At 35.6% G+C, this 14,225-nt stretch overlaps 3 protein-coding genes across 3 annotated transcripts; 2 read left to right on the top strand and 1 right to left on the bottom strand.

Moving 5' to 3' along the window:
• Positions 1-1,058: 1,058 nt before the first annotated feature.
• LOC137812844 (protein unc-13 homolog) lies at positions 1,059-6,170 on the top strand. The gene is made up of 5 exons (XM_068615071.2): positions 1,059-1,592; positions 2,419-3,285; positions 3,471-3,923; positions 4,730-4,919; positions 5,019-6,170. The coding sequence occupies exons 1-5, from the start codon at positions 1,218-1,220 to the stop codon at positions 5,954-5,956; spliced, it is 2,823 nt and encodes a 940-aa protein (XP_068471172.2). The 5' UTR covers positions 1,059-1,217; the 3' UTR covers positions 5,957-6,170.
• A 685-nt stretch (positions 6,171-6,855) lies between these two features.
• On the bottom strand, positions 6,856-9,744 carry LOC137812843 (Leucine-rich repeat (LRR) family protein). Its single transcript, XM_068615069.2, has 7 exons — positions 9,390-9,744; positions 9,075-9,305; positions 8,844-8,990; positions 8,152-8,294; positions 7,940-8,051; positions 7,285-7,430; positions 6,856-7,197 (listed from the first exon to the last, which is right to left on the bottom strand). Exons 1-6 carry the CDS (start codon positions 9,666-9,668, stop codon positions 7,350-7,352), a joined length of 993 nt encoding a protein of 330 aa, XP_068471170.1. The 5' UTR covers positions 9,669-9,744; the 3' UTR covers positions 6,856-7,197; positions 7,285-7,349.
• Positions 9,745-10,549: 805 nt separating this feature from the next.
• LOC137812840 (Tetratricopeptide repeat (TPR)-like superfamily protein) lies at positions 10,550-12,222 on the top strand. The gene has a single exon (XM_068615067.2). It carries the CDS (start codon positions 10,590-10,592, stop codon positions 11,961-11,963), a length of 1,374 nt encoding a protein of 457 aa, XP_068471168.1. The 5' UTR covers positions 10,550-10,589; the 3' UTR covers positions 11,964-12,222.
• Positions 12,223-14,225: the final 2,003 nt, after the last annotated feature.

Raw genomic sequence — 14,225 nt, 5'->3', positions numbered from 1 at the left:
AATAAACTACTAAATTAACATTCACATACCTAATATTATCTCAAAATGTAAGCATACTCTCGCAATAAAGGAACTTCCAATATGCAGCTAAACTGAAGGTTAAAGCACTCCACTGCTTAAAAAAGCTGATCCTAGAGATATGAACTTCACTGTATATCTTAACACAACAGAATATTGTAAAATAAAACTGATATATTTTTATTATATTGAGATAGCTAGGACAACAGAGTAATCTTATAAACATTAATACCAATACCAGGGAACAGAATTATATATTAGTTGATCACTGATCAATTATTAAATATAAAAAAATGAGAACAAACATGTACTTCCGTCAATGATGTGAAATATAAACGAAAACTGATGAGGTGTTAAGAAACAAAAGAAAGGTTAGAAAAAACATAATTAAAACAAATATACCGGTAGGAACCGGACAAACCATGTCATTTGATCTCGGTGACCGATCTACCAAGTTAGAATACATTTAAAGTAATTATAATAAATAACAGTTAAGGCAGTTGCAGAGACTCACATTTCACCAAAGTGAAAAATCAGGAAACCTTCTTAAAAATAAGTTAACACTGATATTTTATAGATTCAGTTCATCATAACAGATGGTCCATGACCAAATATTATAATCCCTCTACATAGGAGTAAGTAAGATATGTTTTTATCAAATATATCTTATATTCTTATACAAAGTACTTCCTTGATCGTCGAAAAACCTTTTACAGGTTAATTCCCGACCGGACACTAAGGAGCAAGTACGAAAAGAACGAAGGAGGAACGACAAAAGAATAAAAAACAATTGTTACACTCAATTAATATTTAGGCTATACCAATATATACAAGTAGATTAGATATTTTAAATTTTAAATTGTATGTTATTAATATCCTCTTAAATGAGATGAAGAAAAGGAGATGTAACAAAAATGTTTAGAGAAAGTGTTTGGGAGATTTGCAGAAAAGAGTTAACTTTGAAGTAGTGTTTCTTCCTTTGTTTATTTTTTAAACGAGTGTTTCTTCCCTTTAAATTCTAAATAAGAATAGCTGGGAGAGGAAGATGGCTTGTAAGTGAAGCAACAATAACAAACCCAATCTTCACACAAACTCACTCTCGCACACACTCAACATCGCAATTTTCCATTCATTATCTCAGCTAACCAAACAAACCAGACCAATGCTAATCGACAACACTCGTTGCGTTTCCAAACACCATGCACCACTTCCACGACCTTCCTCCTTCCGCTTTCGCCCACGCGGCTCCCAACTTATCAGAACCGGAGCTCCGGGAAACGGCCTACGAGATCCTCGTCGGAGCTTGCCGGAGTTCGGGGCCGAAGCCGTTGACGTTCGTCTTGCACTCTGACTCCAACAGAGGAGATAAACGGAATCCTTCGCCGTCCTTGTACAGGTCGCTGACTGTGACGGCGTCGAGCGAGGTGAAGAAGAAGCTGGGACTGAAAACGACATCGTCGTGGAGGAATAGAAGGGCGGCGACGACGGGGGAGTTGATGAGAGTGCAGATGAGAGTGACGGAAGTCACTGACACTCGTGTCAGACGTGCCTTCCTCAGAGTAGCTGCTGGCCAGGTCTCATTCTGCTCCAAAATTTTATTTATTTCTATTTTTTTTATTTTGCTCTAAAATAAAATCCTTGAGTTTAAACTTCATTAATGTTAATGCATGTGACTAATATTGATGAAGTGATTAACTATTTAAGTAAAGATGGGACAAAAAGCTGATGAACTTACACTTGGAACACCAATTCACCTCGTATCTCGTATCTCTTCAATGAGAAAAAATTGGAACAATGTTAGTGATATATACTCTTTATAACACATTTACATTACTGTTACTGCTTGATATTTATTTAGTTCCTACTAATTCAGGAATGATTAGTGAGACTCATGTGAATCTTGTTCATCTGGAAAAAGGTTGTTCGAAATCAAATTTTGGAAAATATATTGCTAATATTTTCAAAGACTGTAAACTCCATATTTGGAATCACTCAAGTTAGAATAAACTCAAGTTAGAATAATATGAATGAAAAAAATGTAATTGAAAAGAAAGAATCATATATATGAATGAAAAAACGTAATTTAAGACTCCGCTGATCAACCAGAACATGGCTAAAAATATATATATTCAATCAGAAGTTAAAAACGAATCTTATACCATTTAAGATGACAATGGTATACAATAAAATTTCACACTAGATGGTGCAACGCATAGAAGTTGATCTGTGGTTGAAAAGTACTATTTTGTCTACTCAATATTATTTTTCTGATTTTAAAAAGTGAACAGATAAATGAGAAATTTTTTGTTCATTTATCTATGTGTGGACCAAATTCCGAAATTTCATCTCGTTTATTCATTTAATGGTAGCAAGCTTACTGGGTCTTTGTTCTTGAAATAGCTTGGAAGACGAATAGAATCGATGGTTCTGCCGCTAGAGCTAATGCAACAGCTCAAGTGTCCAGATTTTCCTAGTGAACAAGAGTACGAGGCTTGGTTAAGGAGGAATTTGAAGGTTCTTGAAGCAGGACTTCTCTTGCATCCTCGCCTGCCGTTAGATAAGGCAGATATTAACGCACTGAGCCTGCAGGAAATAATCCATGGAGGCCTTGAGAAGCCCATGGATATTGGAAAAGACAATGAATCAATGCATGCACTTCGCAAAGTTGTTATGTCTCTTGCTTGTAGGTCATTTGAGGGGTCTGTTCCCGATACATGCCATTGGGCTGATGGGTTTCCGCTAAACCTTAGGATCTACCAAACTCTGTTAGAAGCATGTTTTGATAATCATGAAGAAACCAATGTGATAGAAGAGGTTGACGAGGTCCTAGAGCTCATCAAGACAACCTGGGTTATTCTTGGAATGAATGAGATGCTGCATAATGTTTGTTTTTCTTGGACCTTGTTTCAACGTTATGTTGCCACTGGTCAAGTGGAAAATGATCTGCTGTTAGCATCAAGTAATCTGCTGGCAGAAGCTGCCAAAGATGCCAAGGCGATGAAGGATCCATTTTACTCAGAATCCTTGAGCTACGCATTGAATTTGATGTTAACTTGGGCAGAAGAAAGGCTCCTTGCCTACCATGATACTTTCCATGACGATAATATTGAGTCAATGCAAAGTGTTGTGTGTCTTGCAGTATCGTCAGCAAAGATATTGGCAGGAGATATCTCTCTAGAGTGTAGTAGGGTGAGGAAAGAAGCTGATATATCCTGCACCAGAGTTGAAAATTACATTACATCATCATTGCATACTGTTTTTATTCAGGCAAGTTCAACCCTTCAAACTCCCTTCCCTAAGCACAGAACACTCGTTTCCTTTCTTGAGGCTAATTTTCATGGAGTATTAAAGATTTTTAGACTAATTATGTTAAGTGTATCTTTTTAAACCTTGTTACCTAAATTTGGTGGCAAAAGCCTGACTTAACTCCTTTTAATCTTTCTTTCAAGCAGAAACTGGATCCCCGCAACAGCAAGCATGTACCTGGACAACAGGATAAAGTCTTTCCAAGTCTCTCAGTTCTTGCACGAGACATCAGCGAACTGGCTTTTGATGAGAAAGCAATGTTTAGTCCAATACTGAAGAGATGGCATCCACTTGCGGCTGGTGTTGCTGTTGCTACCCTTCATGTATGTTATGGTCATGAGTTGAAGCAATATGTGAAGAGTGTTACGGAGTTGACTCCTGATACTGTAGAAACGCTGATAGCTGCTGATAAATTGGAGAAAGATCTGGTACATATAGCAGTGGAAGATTCGATTGACAGTGACGATGGTGGGAAATCCATTATAAGGGAGATGTGCCCTTACGAGGCTGAAGCTGTAATTATCAATCTGGTAAAGTCATGGATCAAGAACAGAGTGGACAGACTGGAGGAATGTGTTGACAGAAATCTACAAGAAGAGGTTTGTTGCTAACAATCTAATCAATGTAATATTTTCTCTAAAAATATGTTAGTTTATCTTCCTTTACCTTTGTGAAGAGAATTTTTTGAAATACAAGATAACAGGCAAACTAAGATGGAGCAAATTAGCAAAAGCCTGAAATTAAAAAAAATATATATATATATCAATGCATGATTACCAAGCATATTTGTCTTTTTGGCATTTTCTTCTGCTAATGCTTGTGATAAAGAAACTTGACATCTTGCGAAAGAATTATAAGCTAAAATATTTGTTAATACGAGGTTATTGTCAATCAAACACTTGAAATCTGGAATATTTATATTGTGTAATTAGTGTGACATAAAATGCATCTTTTCTTCTCTATATTTTTTTGCGGATGCTGGGGTATCAAGTTTGTTCTCCTCTACAAACTTGATTTTGAAGTTCAATAAAGCTTCTTACACTTGATATCTTGCTTTAAAAAACTTCACAAATTTTTTTCTCATGATAGATTTCCTCACTCTTAGGTTGTTAAAACACACAGTGATACCCTCCTAACTCTCCCAAGTTAAAAAAAATGACAATTGACCACAATTTTTTACCAGCAGTCTGATCTAGGTTAGGCCTATATGTATTTTTTTGCATAGAGCGAAACAAGTTAGACAAAAGAAAACTTACTTTTTTAGATGACTCTTTTCGAGATGGGTGGTGACATTTTAACACCACAAGAAATCATTGTGTAACCTAACTCACAAGTCATACTTGTACGGTTTGTCCAGCCAGAACTCATTTTAATAGGGCTGCTCAGTTAATTTTTTTTGGTGCAGGTGTGGATTCCACGTGCAAATAAAGAGTGTTTTGCTCCTTCCGCTCTTGAAATTCTAGGAATCATAGATGACTCCCTGGAAGCGTTCTTTCTGTTGCCAATACCCATGCACGCAGTTTTGCTTCCTGAATTGATGTTTGCTCTTGACAAATCTCTCCAACAATACATTTTGAAGGCCAAAGCTGGCTGTGGTATATATTTACTGCATACCATTTGATAATCGTATACGTAAAGAGTTTCTCAGCAATCCTCTTGATGACCAGGCTTTCATTTGATATGATCATCTGCAGGAAACCGTAATACCTTCATCCCAATCATGCCAGCCTTGACTCGGTGTTCGGCAGGATCAAAATTTCATGGTGTATTCAGAAAAAAAGAAAAGTCACAAGTGACTCAGAGAATGATATTCCATCTTGGAACTACAAACGTAGATAACTCGTTTGGGTTGCCCCAGTTTTGTGTTCGCATAAATACCATGCAGCGCATTGGCATGGGAGTAAAGGTTTTAGAAAAGAGGACCATTGCCCGTCTTGGAAATTATAAATCCGCAAAAGAGGATGGTATGGAGAAGAGGTTGAAGTTCAAGCTTTCTAAAGCTGCTTTTGTGGAAGGTATCCGTCAACTCTCTGAGGCCATGGCATACAAAGTGATTTTCCAGGATCTCGGTCATGTTCTTTGGGATGGCCTATATGTTGGTGAAGTTTCATCCACTAGAATTGAGCCTTTTCTTGAGGAGCTTAACCAATGCTTGAAGATAATATTGTCCACTGTGCATGACAGAGTAATAACGCATGTAATAACTGATGTAATGAAGGCTTCTTTTGATGGGCTCTTGTTGGTTTTGTTAGCTGGGGGTCCAGCACGAGCTTTCTCTCTTCAAGACCATGTTATAATAGATGAGGACTTTAAGCTTCTCACTGATTTATTCTGGTCCAATGGAAAGGGTTTACCAGCTGATTTGATAGAAAAGCATTCTACATCTGTTAAAGAAGTGCTTCCCCTGTTTCGCAAGGATACTGAGGACTTGACTAAGATATTCACTCAGCTTATTATGGAAATGTATAATAATTCTTCAAACAAATCACACTTCCCATTGCCCACGACATCTGGTCAATGGAGTCCAAGAGAACCAAACACTCTTCTGCGAGTTTTATGTCATAGAAATGATGAAACGGCTGCTAAGTTCCTTAAAAAGAACTACAACTTGCCTAAGAAGTCTAAGCGCTAATAAAAATAACCTCAGGGGAAAACCAATTTGTTCAGTTGCTGGTGCTGTTGTGCCAGGATGCTTTTAGTGACAACCTAGATTATCCAAAAATTAGTGTTTGTAAATTGTAATTATTAATTGTTTGATTTGGTATTTTTCTTTGCTAAAGGCTTTTCAAATTTTCTTTCCCTCCAGATGACTTGGATTCATTACCTAAATGAAATTTCTTCATTCGAAAATGAGTTTTAGACACGAGAAAACAGTTAGGGAGAAAAAGGGGGGGAAATAGTACTATAATGAGAGATAAAAGATAAACTATATAAATACTAGTATGACGTGATAAAAATATAACTGATGAAAATTGAATCAATGCTAAGGAAAGACAATAAATTTTCTCATATATCATATAGAAACACCTAAAACAACACTTAATTCTAAAGTAATACAGTACACATTTGATAAGAAAATGTGATAAAATTTTTGGATAGGTTGTACAACCTTCAGATGATCTCTCCTAAGTGGGATTTAACATATATGTATGCTCACATCGTTGTTTTCGGGGCGTCTCCCATTTTGCAAGGTAAACACATCCTAAAGTGATTTATACAGTGCTGTTCATAGACAACTCAATAAAGTTTAACATGATAACAATGGAAGTTTGTAAGACTAAAGTGGTAAAACTATAACCTTTGAAACAGCAAGTAGTCATTTCTTTGTTATGGATAAGGACGGTCTAAAAGAAACACGTTTGTAATAGCAGTTGGTTCTGCCTGCATTGGGTAACCCCATTCATCATAGTTGTCCTGCATTACATTAGACCGCCATTCTGGATGGGCAGAAATTTTGACTGTCAGTTCTAATATCCATTACTGGGCAAAAAATAATCATCCAGCTGAAGAATACCAGAGAGGAAAAGAGTCTTGAAGAATGACAATAAATATTAACTTGTTATGGAAAATAAATTAGTAAAACAAATTTCAATGGATCTCTGGACGATCATTAATCTACACCTCTGTATACCACAAGCTGTAGCTGGAAATGTAATAAACAACATAAATAAAGCGTTACAATGCTTCTCAAAAATTGGTTGTAAAATAAACAAATAAAAAGAAATGTGGTCTGCAAAACAAGGAAATATAACAAGCATATTCATTCGACAGGTAACAAATGGTCAGGCCACAATATTGTCCAATGGTTGATAAGCATATATATTCTCTTCATCAGGTGGATAAAGCCAAATCATCAATCTTTCAAAGCGGAACCTGCATACATTACAGAAATTATCAAAGTGCAACCTATAACACGATTATTAGGAATGACAAATCATACAAAGAACTTACAAAACTTACAAATGGATCTGCTAGGATAAAGCTTCAAAGCAACTGATATCAAAGAGACTGAAGCCAAGAAACTTCTACGAAAATACATGAGAATCAATTTGTTGGATGTTGGGAAATATTTCCCTAAGGAATGCAGTATAGTTGGGTGACTTAGCCTGAAAGAAACAAGCAGGATTAGTTCCTAAAGAAATGCATCATATACTAAGAAGTCCTGAAGAAGAAAGATCAGACAAGGAATAACATGGAATCTGTCACACAAGGATAAATATAAATGTCAAATTAAGCTTCCTCCTAGAAACCCAGTACTTCGGAAATAACAAAATCAACAGGTATGAAAGGCTCAAAGCTGAAAATATATAAACAGTCCAACATATAAATTACACTTTTACAGAGACTTCATTTATTTATCCAGTCAAAGCCACACATGGAATAGTGGCAATGGGAGCTTATATGTTCTAAATGAAACTAGGTAAGATTATCCACACTTCATAATCTACAATACAACTCCATAACAAGATCAAATGACAGTTGAAACTAATTAAAGACATACCAAAAGAGTAAAACTTGTAGTATAATGCAAAAAACAACATATGGCCCAGTTGCCAAATATCAAGGTTTCAAGAACAAAAATATTCAAACTTGTTACACTAAAAAGGAACCGTACACATGGGTTATTCTCTAGGTAGATGGTAGTAAGCTTCTCTCTAGAACAAACAGCCTCAGTCACTCCTTCAAGTGATGCTATTTGGTTGTCGTTAAGCCACAAATCTTCCAATCTGCAGTAAATTAAACAAGGCAATGAATTTACCGATGTGAGACTTCAAAAAGTTATTAGTGGGGAGGGAAATGGATGGACTAACGGAGAAGCAGACATACTGCGTCAGGTTCACAATGTCATCCACTGAAGTTAACTTATTTGACGATACATCTAAAATCCGGAGATTGACTAATGTCGACAACCCTTCCATTTTTGCAATACCATTATGGCTCAAGTATAGTTCTTCTAGAGCTATGCAGCCCTGCATCCCAGAATCAAGGTTAACTATAAAATTCTCAATTAATAATAAAAAAGAAATGGTTATGCATAGATTTAAAACAGTTTTACACTTACATCCAAATCACAAATTACCAATGGCGTGACTTTTAAGATTATTTTAAAAATCAACAAACTTACCAAACATCGTGGTTTTGTGATTGTTTAAAAGTGTAAAACTATTTTACATAATCAATGCATACTTTTTTTCCCGAAGAAAAGGGTGTGTGCGTGGTGGGGGCGTTAACCTATTCACGTAATCCATGTATTTATCTTCATTTTATGTTTTAATTCCTACACGATAAATAAGGTTTAGTTCCTATACATGCATATAATTTAATTCTGCTGGTGATAAATTATACAAAAAACTATATTAGAACTAAAACTTGATATGTTTTTTCGTATGGAGACTAAAGCTTGAAATCAGAACTAGAGAGAAAAAATGAATATTTTACCCTAAAAGGAACCCACATTCATCAGCAAGTTCAAATTTGTGAATTCAAATTGACGACAACCCCCTCGGTAGAGAGCATACCTCAAATCCCGTCATTGAAGTGAGACGATTGCTTTGCAAACTAATCTTCTTGATGCAATTGAGACCACACAGATTCACAACTTTAATTCGATTCCGTCCAAGCCACAACTCCTGCAAATTCGCGAGGCTCTGCAAATTCTCCATCACCTGAATCACAAACAAAAAAAATCAAAACATCGGAAACAAACATAGCACGGACCCAGCAACTAAACCCCGTTAACCTCAACACACCCGCAATTTATTGGAGCCGAGTTCAAGAATCTGCAGCTGATGGAAGTGGTCGATCTCCTCGATCTTTGCAACTTCATTCTTTGACACGTAGAGTTCCTTGAGCGTATCGGAGACCTTGGCACAGCCGTGTAGCGAACTAATCTGGTTGAACGAAACATCGAATACCAGAAGCTTCTGGAATATGCTGACGTCAGGAATGTTCCGCAATTGATTATCCCGCAGAACAAGCTCCTGCATGTAAAAAAGAAAAGAATAAAACAAATGCGTTTGAAAAAATGTTGTTAATCCTTCCAAACAGAGGCTTAAACGATATACGTCGAGGGAGGCGAGGGCGTTCCAGGAAGAGAGAGGGAGAACGGTGGCGTCGGTGACGAGGTTCTGGCGCAGCGAAAGCTTCTTGAGATGGGAGAGGTTGGCTATGCGCGGGTCCAGCGTGGACAAGCGATTCGCGGTGAGGTCCAACTCGGTGAGGGTGGGAGGCAACTCGACCGAGTCAAGGTCGTGAAGCTGGTAACTGGTGAGATCCAATATCGTGGATGAAGGATCGTCTTCGTCGTGATCCAGAACCGCTATTGATTCTACTGACTCCTCCATCTTTCAATTAAAGAACCTTCCAAATTCACTTTCTGCTTCAACCAAAAGCTTACATTGTCTTGCCCTGCAAATTGCAACTCAAACTGTTTGTTTATTTTTTTATACCTGTCGGGCCATCTGAGTTGGGCCTGAGATGAGGCCTGCTATTTTTTAAGGGGCAGTTTCTTTCTGCACCCCTACGTTTTTCTTCCTGCACGCCCATAATGTTATGCAAAGACAAACTTATACCTAATAATTTTTAAAAACCCTAAAATGCACACAAAACTCACACTCTACTCTTTCTTCTTCCTTTGCACATAGACTACATTGCTCTCACAACAACGATGATGCTCCATCTCTTGGCACAAGAATCAGTTTCTCTTGGTGGTAATTGGTGGGGTCTCCGACCACTTGGTGGTAGTTCGGTGGTTTCTCTTAGCAGTTCTTGAAAAAAGAAGGTAAGTAAAAAAATTTTGGAATTCGGATTTATAGTTTTGTTTTTATTGCAGACTTTCATTTTCGCAATACATATGTTGCGATTTTAGACAGTGCAGTCTGTTAGATTAAAATTCACATTTTTTTTTGCCTTCCAAAAAATATTGGTGCATCCATAAATCTTTTGAATTAGTGAGTCTGGTAATCTTTCATATTTGCGAATCCATAGTATGTTTCCCGATTTCAGAATCCGTAATGCAAAAAATGCATTCCAAATTTATAAATCCGTAATTAAAAAATACAGGTACCATTTTCAAATAAAAGATCAAGACTAGTTTCGGAATTTTAAAATTATGGGGTACAGGAAGAAACGTAAAGGTGCAGGAAGAAACTTCCTTTTAAGGGCCTTTCCCTACACTCTCTTTGTAATTTCGTACTACCTAAAATGCCCTTATTCTATTTTAGAAAACCTCGCTGAACCCGAAAAGAAAAGGCCTTGTTATTATTATGTCTATGCGCAGGTTGTTCCAACTCGCATTCCCTCTTCGTCATCGTTGTTTCTCTACCCAAAACTCTGTGCTTCGATCTCTTCTGGATTATTCTGGGAGCGACCTTGTGGCGTTGGTAGCTGCTCATTTGTGTAATTGTGCTACTGTGCGGGAACTGAATCGAGTGTATGCGCACGTTTTAAGGACGCATTTTTTTATCTCCAATCCTGCGCCGTTTAATTGGAACAATATCATAAGATCATACACCAGGCTAGAGGCTCCACGCAATGCACTTCGCATCCACGTTTTAATGTTGCGGAATGGGGTTTTGCCCGATTGTTACACTCTTCCCATTGTTCTCAAGGCCGTCTCCCAAACTTATGATGTTAAGCTCGGGAAACAGGTTCACTCCGTTGGTATCAAGGTTGGACTGCAATGTAACGAGTTCTGTGAAACTGGGTTTTTGAGTTTGTATTTTAAAGCTGGCGAGTTTGGAAGTGCCCGAATGGTGTTTGATGAAAATCCTGACCCAAAGCTTGGTTCTTGGAATGCTGTAATAGGTGGGCTTTCCCAATCTGGCCTTGTCCGAGATGCGATCAGCGTGTTCCTTGATATGAGGAGGCGGGGATTTGCGCCGGATGGGTTGACCATGGTTAATGTGACTTCGGCTTGCGGGAAGATTGGTGACCTCAACCTGGCTCTCCAGTTGCATAAATGTGTTTTCCAGGTTGAAGCTGGTGAGAGGACTGATGTTTTGATGTTGAATTCGCTGATTGATATGTATGGGAAGTGTGGACGGCTGGACCTGGCTTACAAGGTTTTTGCAACAATGGAGGAACGAAGTGTGTCGTCGTGGACGTCCATGATCGTGGTGTATGGGATGCATGGACATGTGAAGGAAGCGCTTGAATGTTTCTGTCATATGAGGGAGGCTGGGGTGAGGCCAAATTATGTGACTTTTATTGGAGTGCTTAGTGCCTGTGTGCACGGTGGGGCAGTTCGAGAAGGGAGAATTTATTTTGATATGATGAAGAATGTTTATGGCATAGCACCCCAATTGCAGCATTATGGATGCATGGTGGACCTTCTGGGTCGAGCTGGATTGCTTGAGGATGCCAGAAGAATGGTGGAGGAGATGCCTATGAAGCCAAACTCGGTAGTGTGGGGGTGTTTGATGGGTGCGTGTGAGAAATATGGGAATGTGGACATGGCGGAGTGGGTAGCTAAGCATTTGCAAGAATTGGAACCATGGAGTGATGGGGTTTACGTGGTGTTGTCTAATATCTATGCCAATAGAGGCTTGTGGAAGGAGGTAGAGAGGATAAGATCGGTAATGGAAGAAGGAAGACTTGCTAAGATTCCTGCTTATAGCCTGACAACTAATTCAGATTGAAGATAATTTACATAAGCATTGGTAATTTACAGTCAATTATAGTTCTGCCTGCATTGACCATTGCAAATTGATGTTTTTATTTCTCAATAATGTATACTCCATAAACAGAAGATGTTTCCATAACCATTATTTTTTGTGTTAATGGGGCAAGTTGTTTGGAGGAAGACCCATGTAAAGGTATGGATAGATCACTACAGAGTAGAGAAATTTTGATCTGTAAATTCTCTGTTAATTACAGAATAAGTTGATTTTCGTTTAAGCTTTCACAGTACAAGGTTAAAATCTAGTAACTGTAACTGAGGATTGAGAATCTTATTCTTGCCTGATCTGCATACATAACTATTAAACTTATAGAATTCAGCGTTATGATGCAGGAAGTGAATGTTGTTTTGGGAAAAACTGAAAACTAAATTCAATCACGTAAGGAAGAAAAGGAAGTTGACACACAGAAAAAATGGCACTTTAGGTGAAATTCATTCATAAACTAGTATGATCCTGATACATTCTGCCTCTTACCTTTTATAGGCTTTCGAAAACAATAAAATAATAAAACCAAGATAAACAAAAACTTAGTTCCTAAAGAAATAGTGGCGGTGGAGTAAAATATGGAAGCTCAATTGCGTGGCTCTTGCCATTCCAGTTCTGTCAAATGAATACTTTTTTTTAAAATACCAATTACTTGGTGATGAAGTAGTTTCACTTTTTTAAAACTATCAATTTGCCCGAAATTTTATATCAAGGTGCTTTGACTGCAAGTGAAAAATCGGATATTTAGTTAATTTAATAGCAAATTTGTTCGTCACCAAATATTTTTTGAGGGAGAATGTTGTTTTGGTTTTTATTCTTTTGCAATCAAGCTTCATTATAAGATCAGTTTATCTTTTGATATTGTAATTTGTCTTGGACATCCACTTCACTTCAAATTAATTTTTGTTTGCATACGAATCAATTAACTTCCCGTATTTTTCTTCAAAAAAATATAAAGTGTCAATTTCTCTCTCACTCTCAACTTTTTCTTTATGAATGATTTTGCATGGATCACTCAAGAATATAGTATATGCAATTTCAGCAAATCTAAAAAATTGATGTAATTTTACGTTGATTTTATGGAAATAGGTAAATTTCAAAAAATAGGACTTTTAAATATATAACTTTAAATATTTAGGATTTGTATTTATTTAAGATTTTGAATATTTTAGAAATTTTATATATTTTAGATTTTTATTTAAATAGAACTAAAGGATTTATATTTATTTAAGATTTTGAATATTTTAAAAATTTTATATATTTCAGATTTTTATTTAAATATTACTTTAAATATTTAGGATTGTTATTTATTTCAGATTTTGAATATTTTATATATTTCATATTTTTATTTAAATAGACATTAAATATTTAGAATTTTTATTTATTTAGAATTTTGAATATTTTAGGAATTTTATTTAATTCATATTTTTATTTAAATATTTAGGATTTGTATTTATTTAAGATTTCGAATATTTTAAAAAATTTATATATTTTAAATTTTTATTTAAATAGGACATTGAATATTTAGTATTAGTATTTATTAAAGATTTTGAATATTTAAAAAAAAAATATTTTTTAAATTTTTATTTAAATAAGACATTAAATATCTATGAATTTATATTTACTTAATAATATTATTATTAATTATAAAAAAATAAATACATAAATAATTTAATTAGTTTTTAAATAGTAAACATGTAATCTTAATCTTTTATTAATTAAATAAAATAAAATTTCAATCACACTCATCATATTACTTATCAAAAAAAATTTATAAAAAATTTACATATTCCAAAAAATTCATTTTTTTAAAATAATTATTCAACAAAATATTAATTAACTCAAGTCTATACAAAAAAATTTCATATTTAATTATTTAAATATTTTTAAAAAACTTTATAAATTTGTAAACTTACATTTACATCTTTTAAACTAATTTATAAAATTTCTTTCACCTATTATATTACTTACAAACTTCAATTAATTATCCTTATAAATCTATTCTAACAAGTCAAATAACTCTCAAATATTCACACATCCTTTATCTCTCTCTCACACAAATCTTCAGAAATCTCGTCCCCCAAAAGTTAGGTTCCAATGAATGCAGCAGTCTAACAAACAGATGAGCTACTGTTGGGTAGGCTTGGGTGAGTAGCTGCCAAATTTAGACACAATGCAATTAAAGTTCTCACTTTCTATTTACCTTTTTCTGGCCTTTTTGCATTATTACCTTTT

The sequence above is a fragment of the Phaseolus vulgaris genome, chromosome 2, assembly GCF_051622355.1.
Source record: "Phaseolus vulgaris cultivar YP4 chromosome 2, ASM5162235v1, whole genome shotgun sequence".
Classification (NCBI taxonomy): Eukaryota; Viridiplantae; Streptophyta; class Magnoliopsida; order Fabales; family Fabaceae; genus Phaseolus; species Phaseolus vulgaris.
Note: the sequence above shows the minus strand (reverse complement) of the source record. Positions and strands in the feature narration are given on the sequence as shown.

What these genes read in the sequence shown, in the direction of transcription:
- LOC137812840 (XM_068615067.2), top strand. Translation starts at nt 10,590, where the DNA reads ATGTCTATGCGCAGGTTGTTCCAACTCGCATTCCCTCTTCGTCATCGT.
- LOC137812844 (XM_068615071.2), top strand. Translation starts at nt 1,218, where the DNA reads ATGCACCACTTCCACGACCTTCCTCCTTCCGCTTTCGCCCACGCGGCT. An exon ending in TGCATACTGTTTTTATTCAG is followed by an intron (nt 3,286 to 3,470) that starts GCAAGTTCAACC and finishes TCTTTCAAGCAG; the next exon opens with AAACTGGATCCCCGCAACAG. An exon ending in GAAGGCCAAAGCTGGCTGTG is followed by an intron (nt 4,920 to 5,018) that starts GTATATATTTAC and finishes GATCATCTGCAG; the next exon opens with GAAACCGTAATACCTTCATC.
- LOC137812843 (XM_068615069.2), bottom strand. Translation starts at nt 9,668, where the DNA reads ATGGAGGAGTCAGTAGAATCAATAGCGGTTCTGGATCACGACGAAGAC. An exon ending in ACGCCCTCGCCTCCCTCGAC is followed by an intron (nt 9,306 to 9,389) that starts GTATATCGTTTA and finishes TTTTACATGCAG; the next exon opens with GAGCTTGTTCTGCGGGATAA. An exon ending in TCGGCTCCAATAAATTGCGG is followed by an intron (nt 8,991 to 9,074) that starts GTGTGTTGAGGT and finishes TTTGTGATTCAG; the next exon opens with GTGATGGAGAATTTGCAGAG.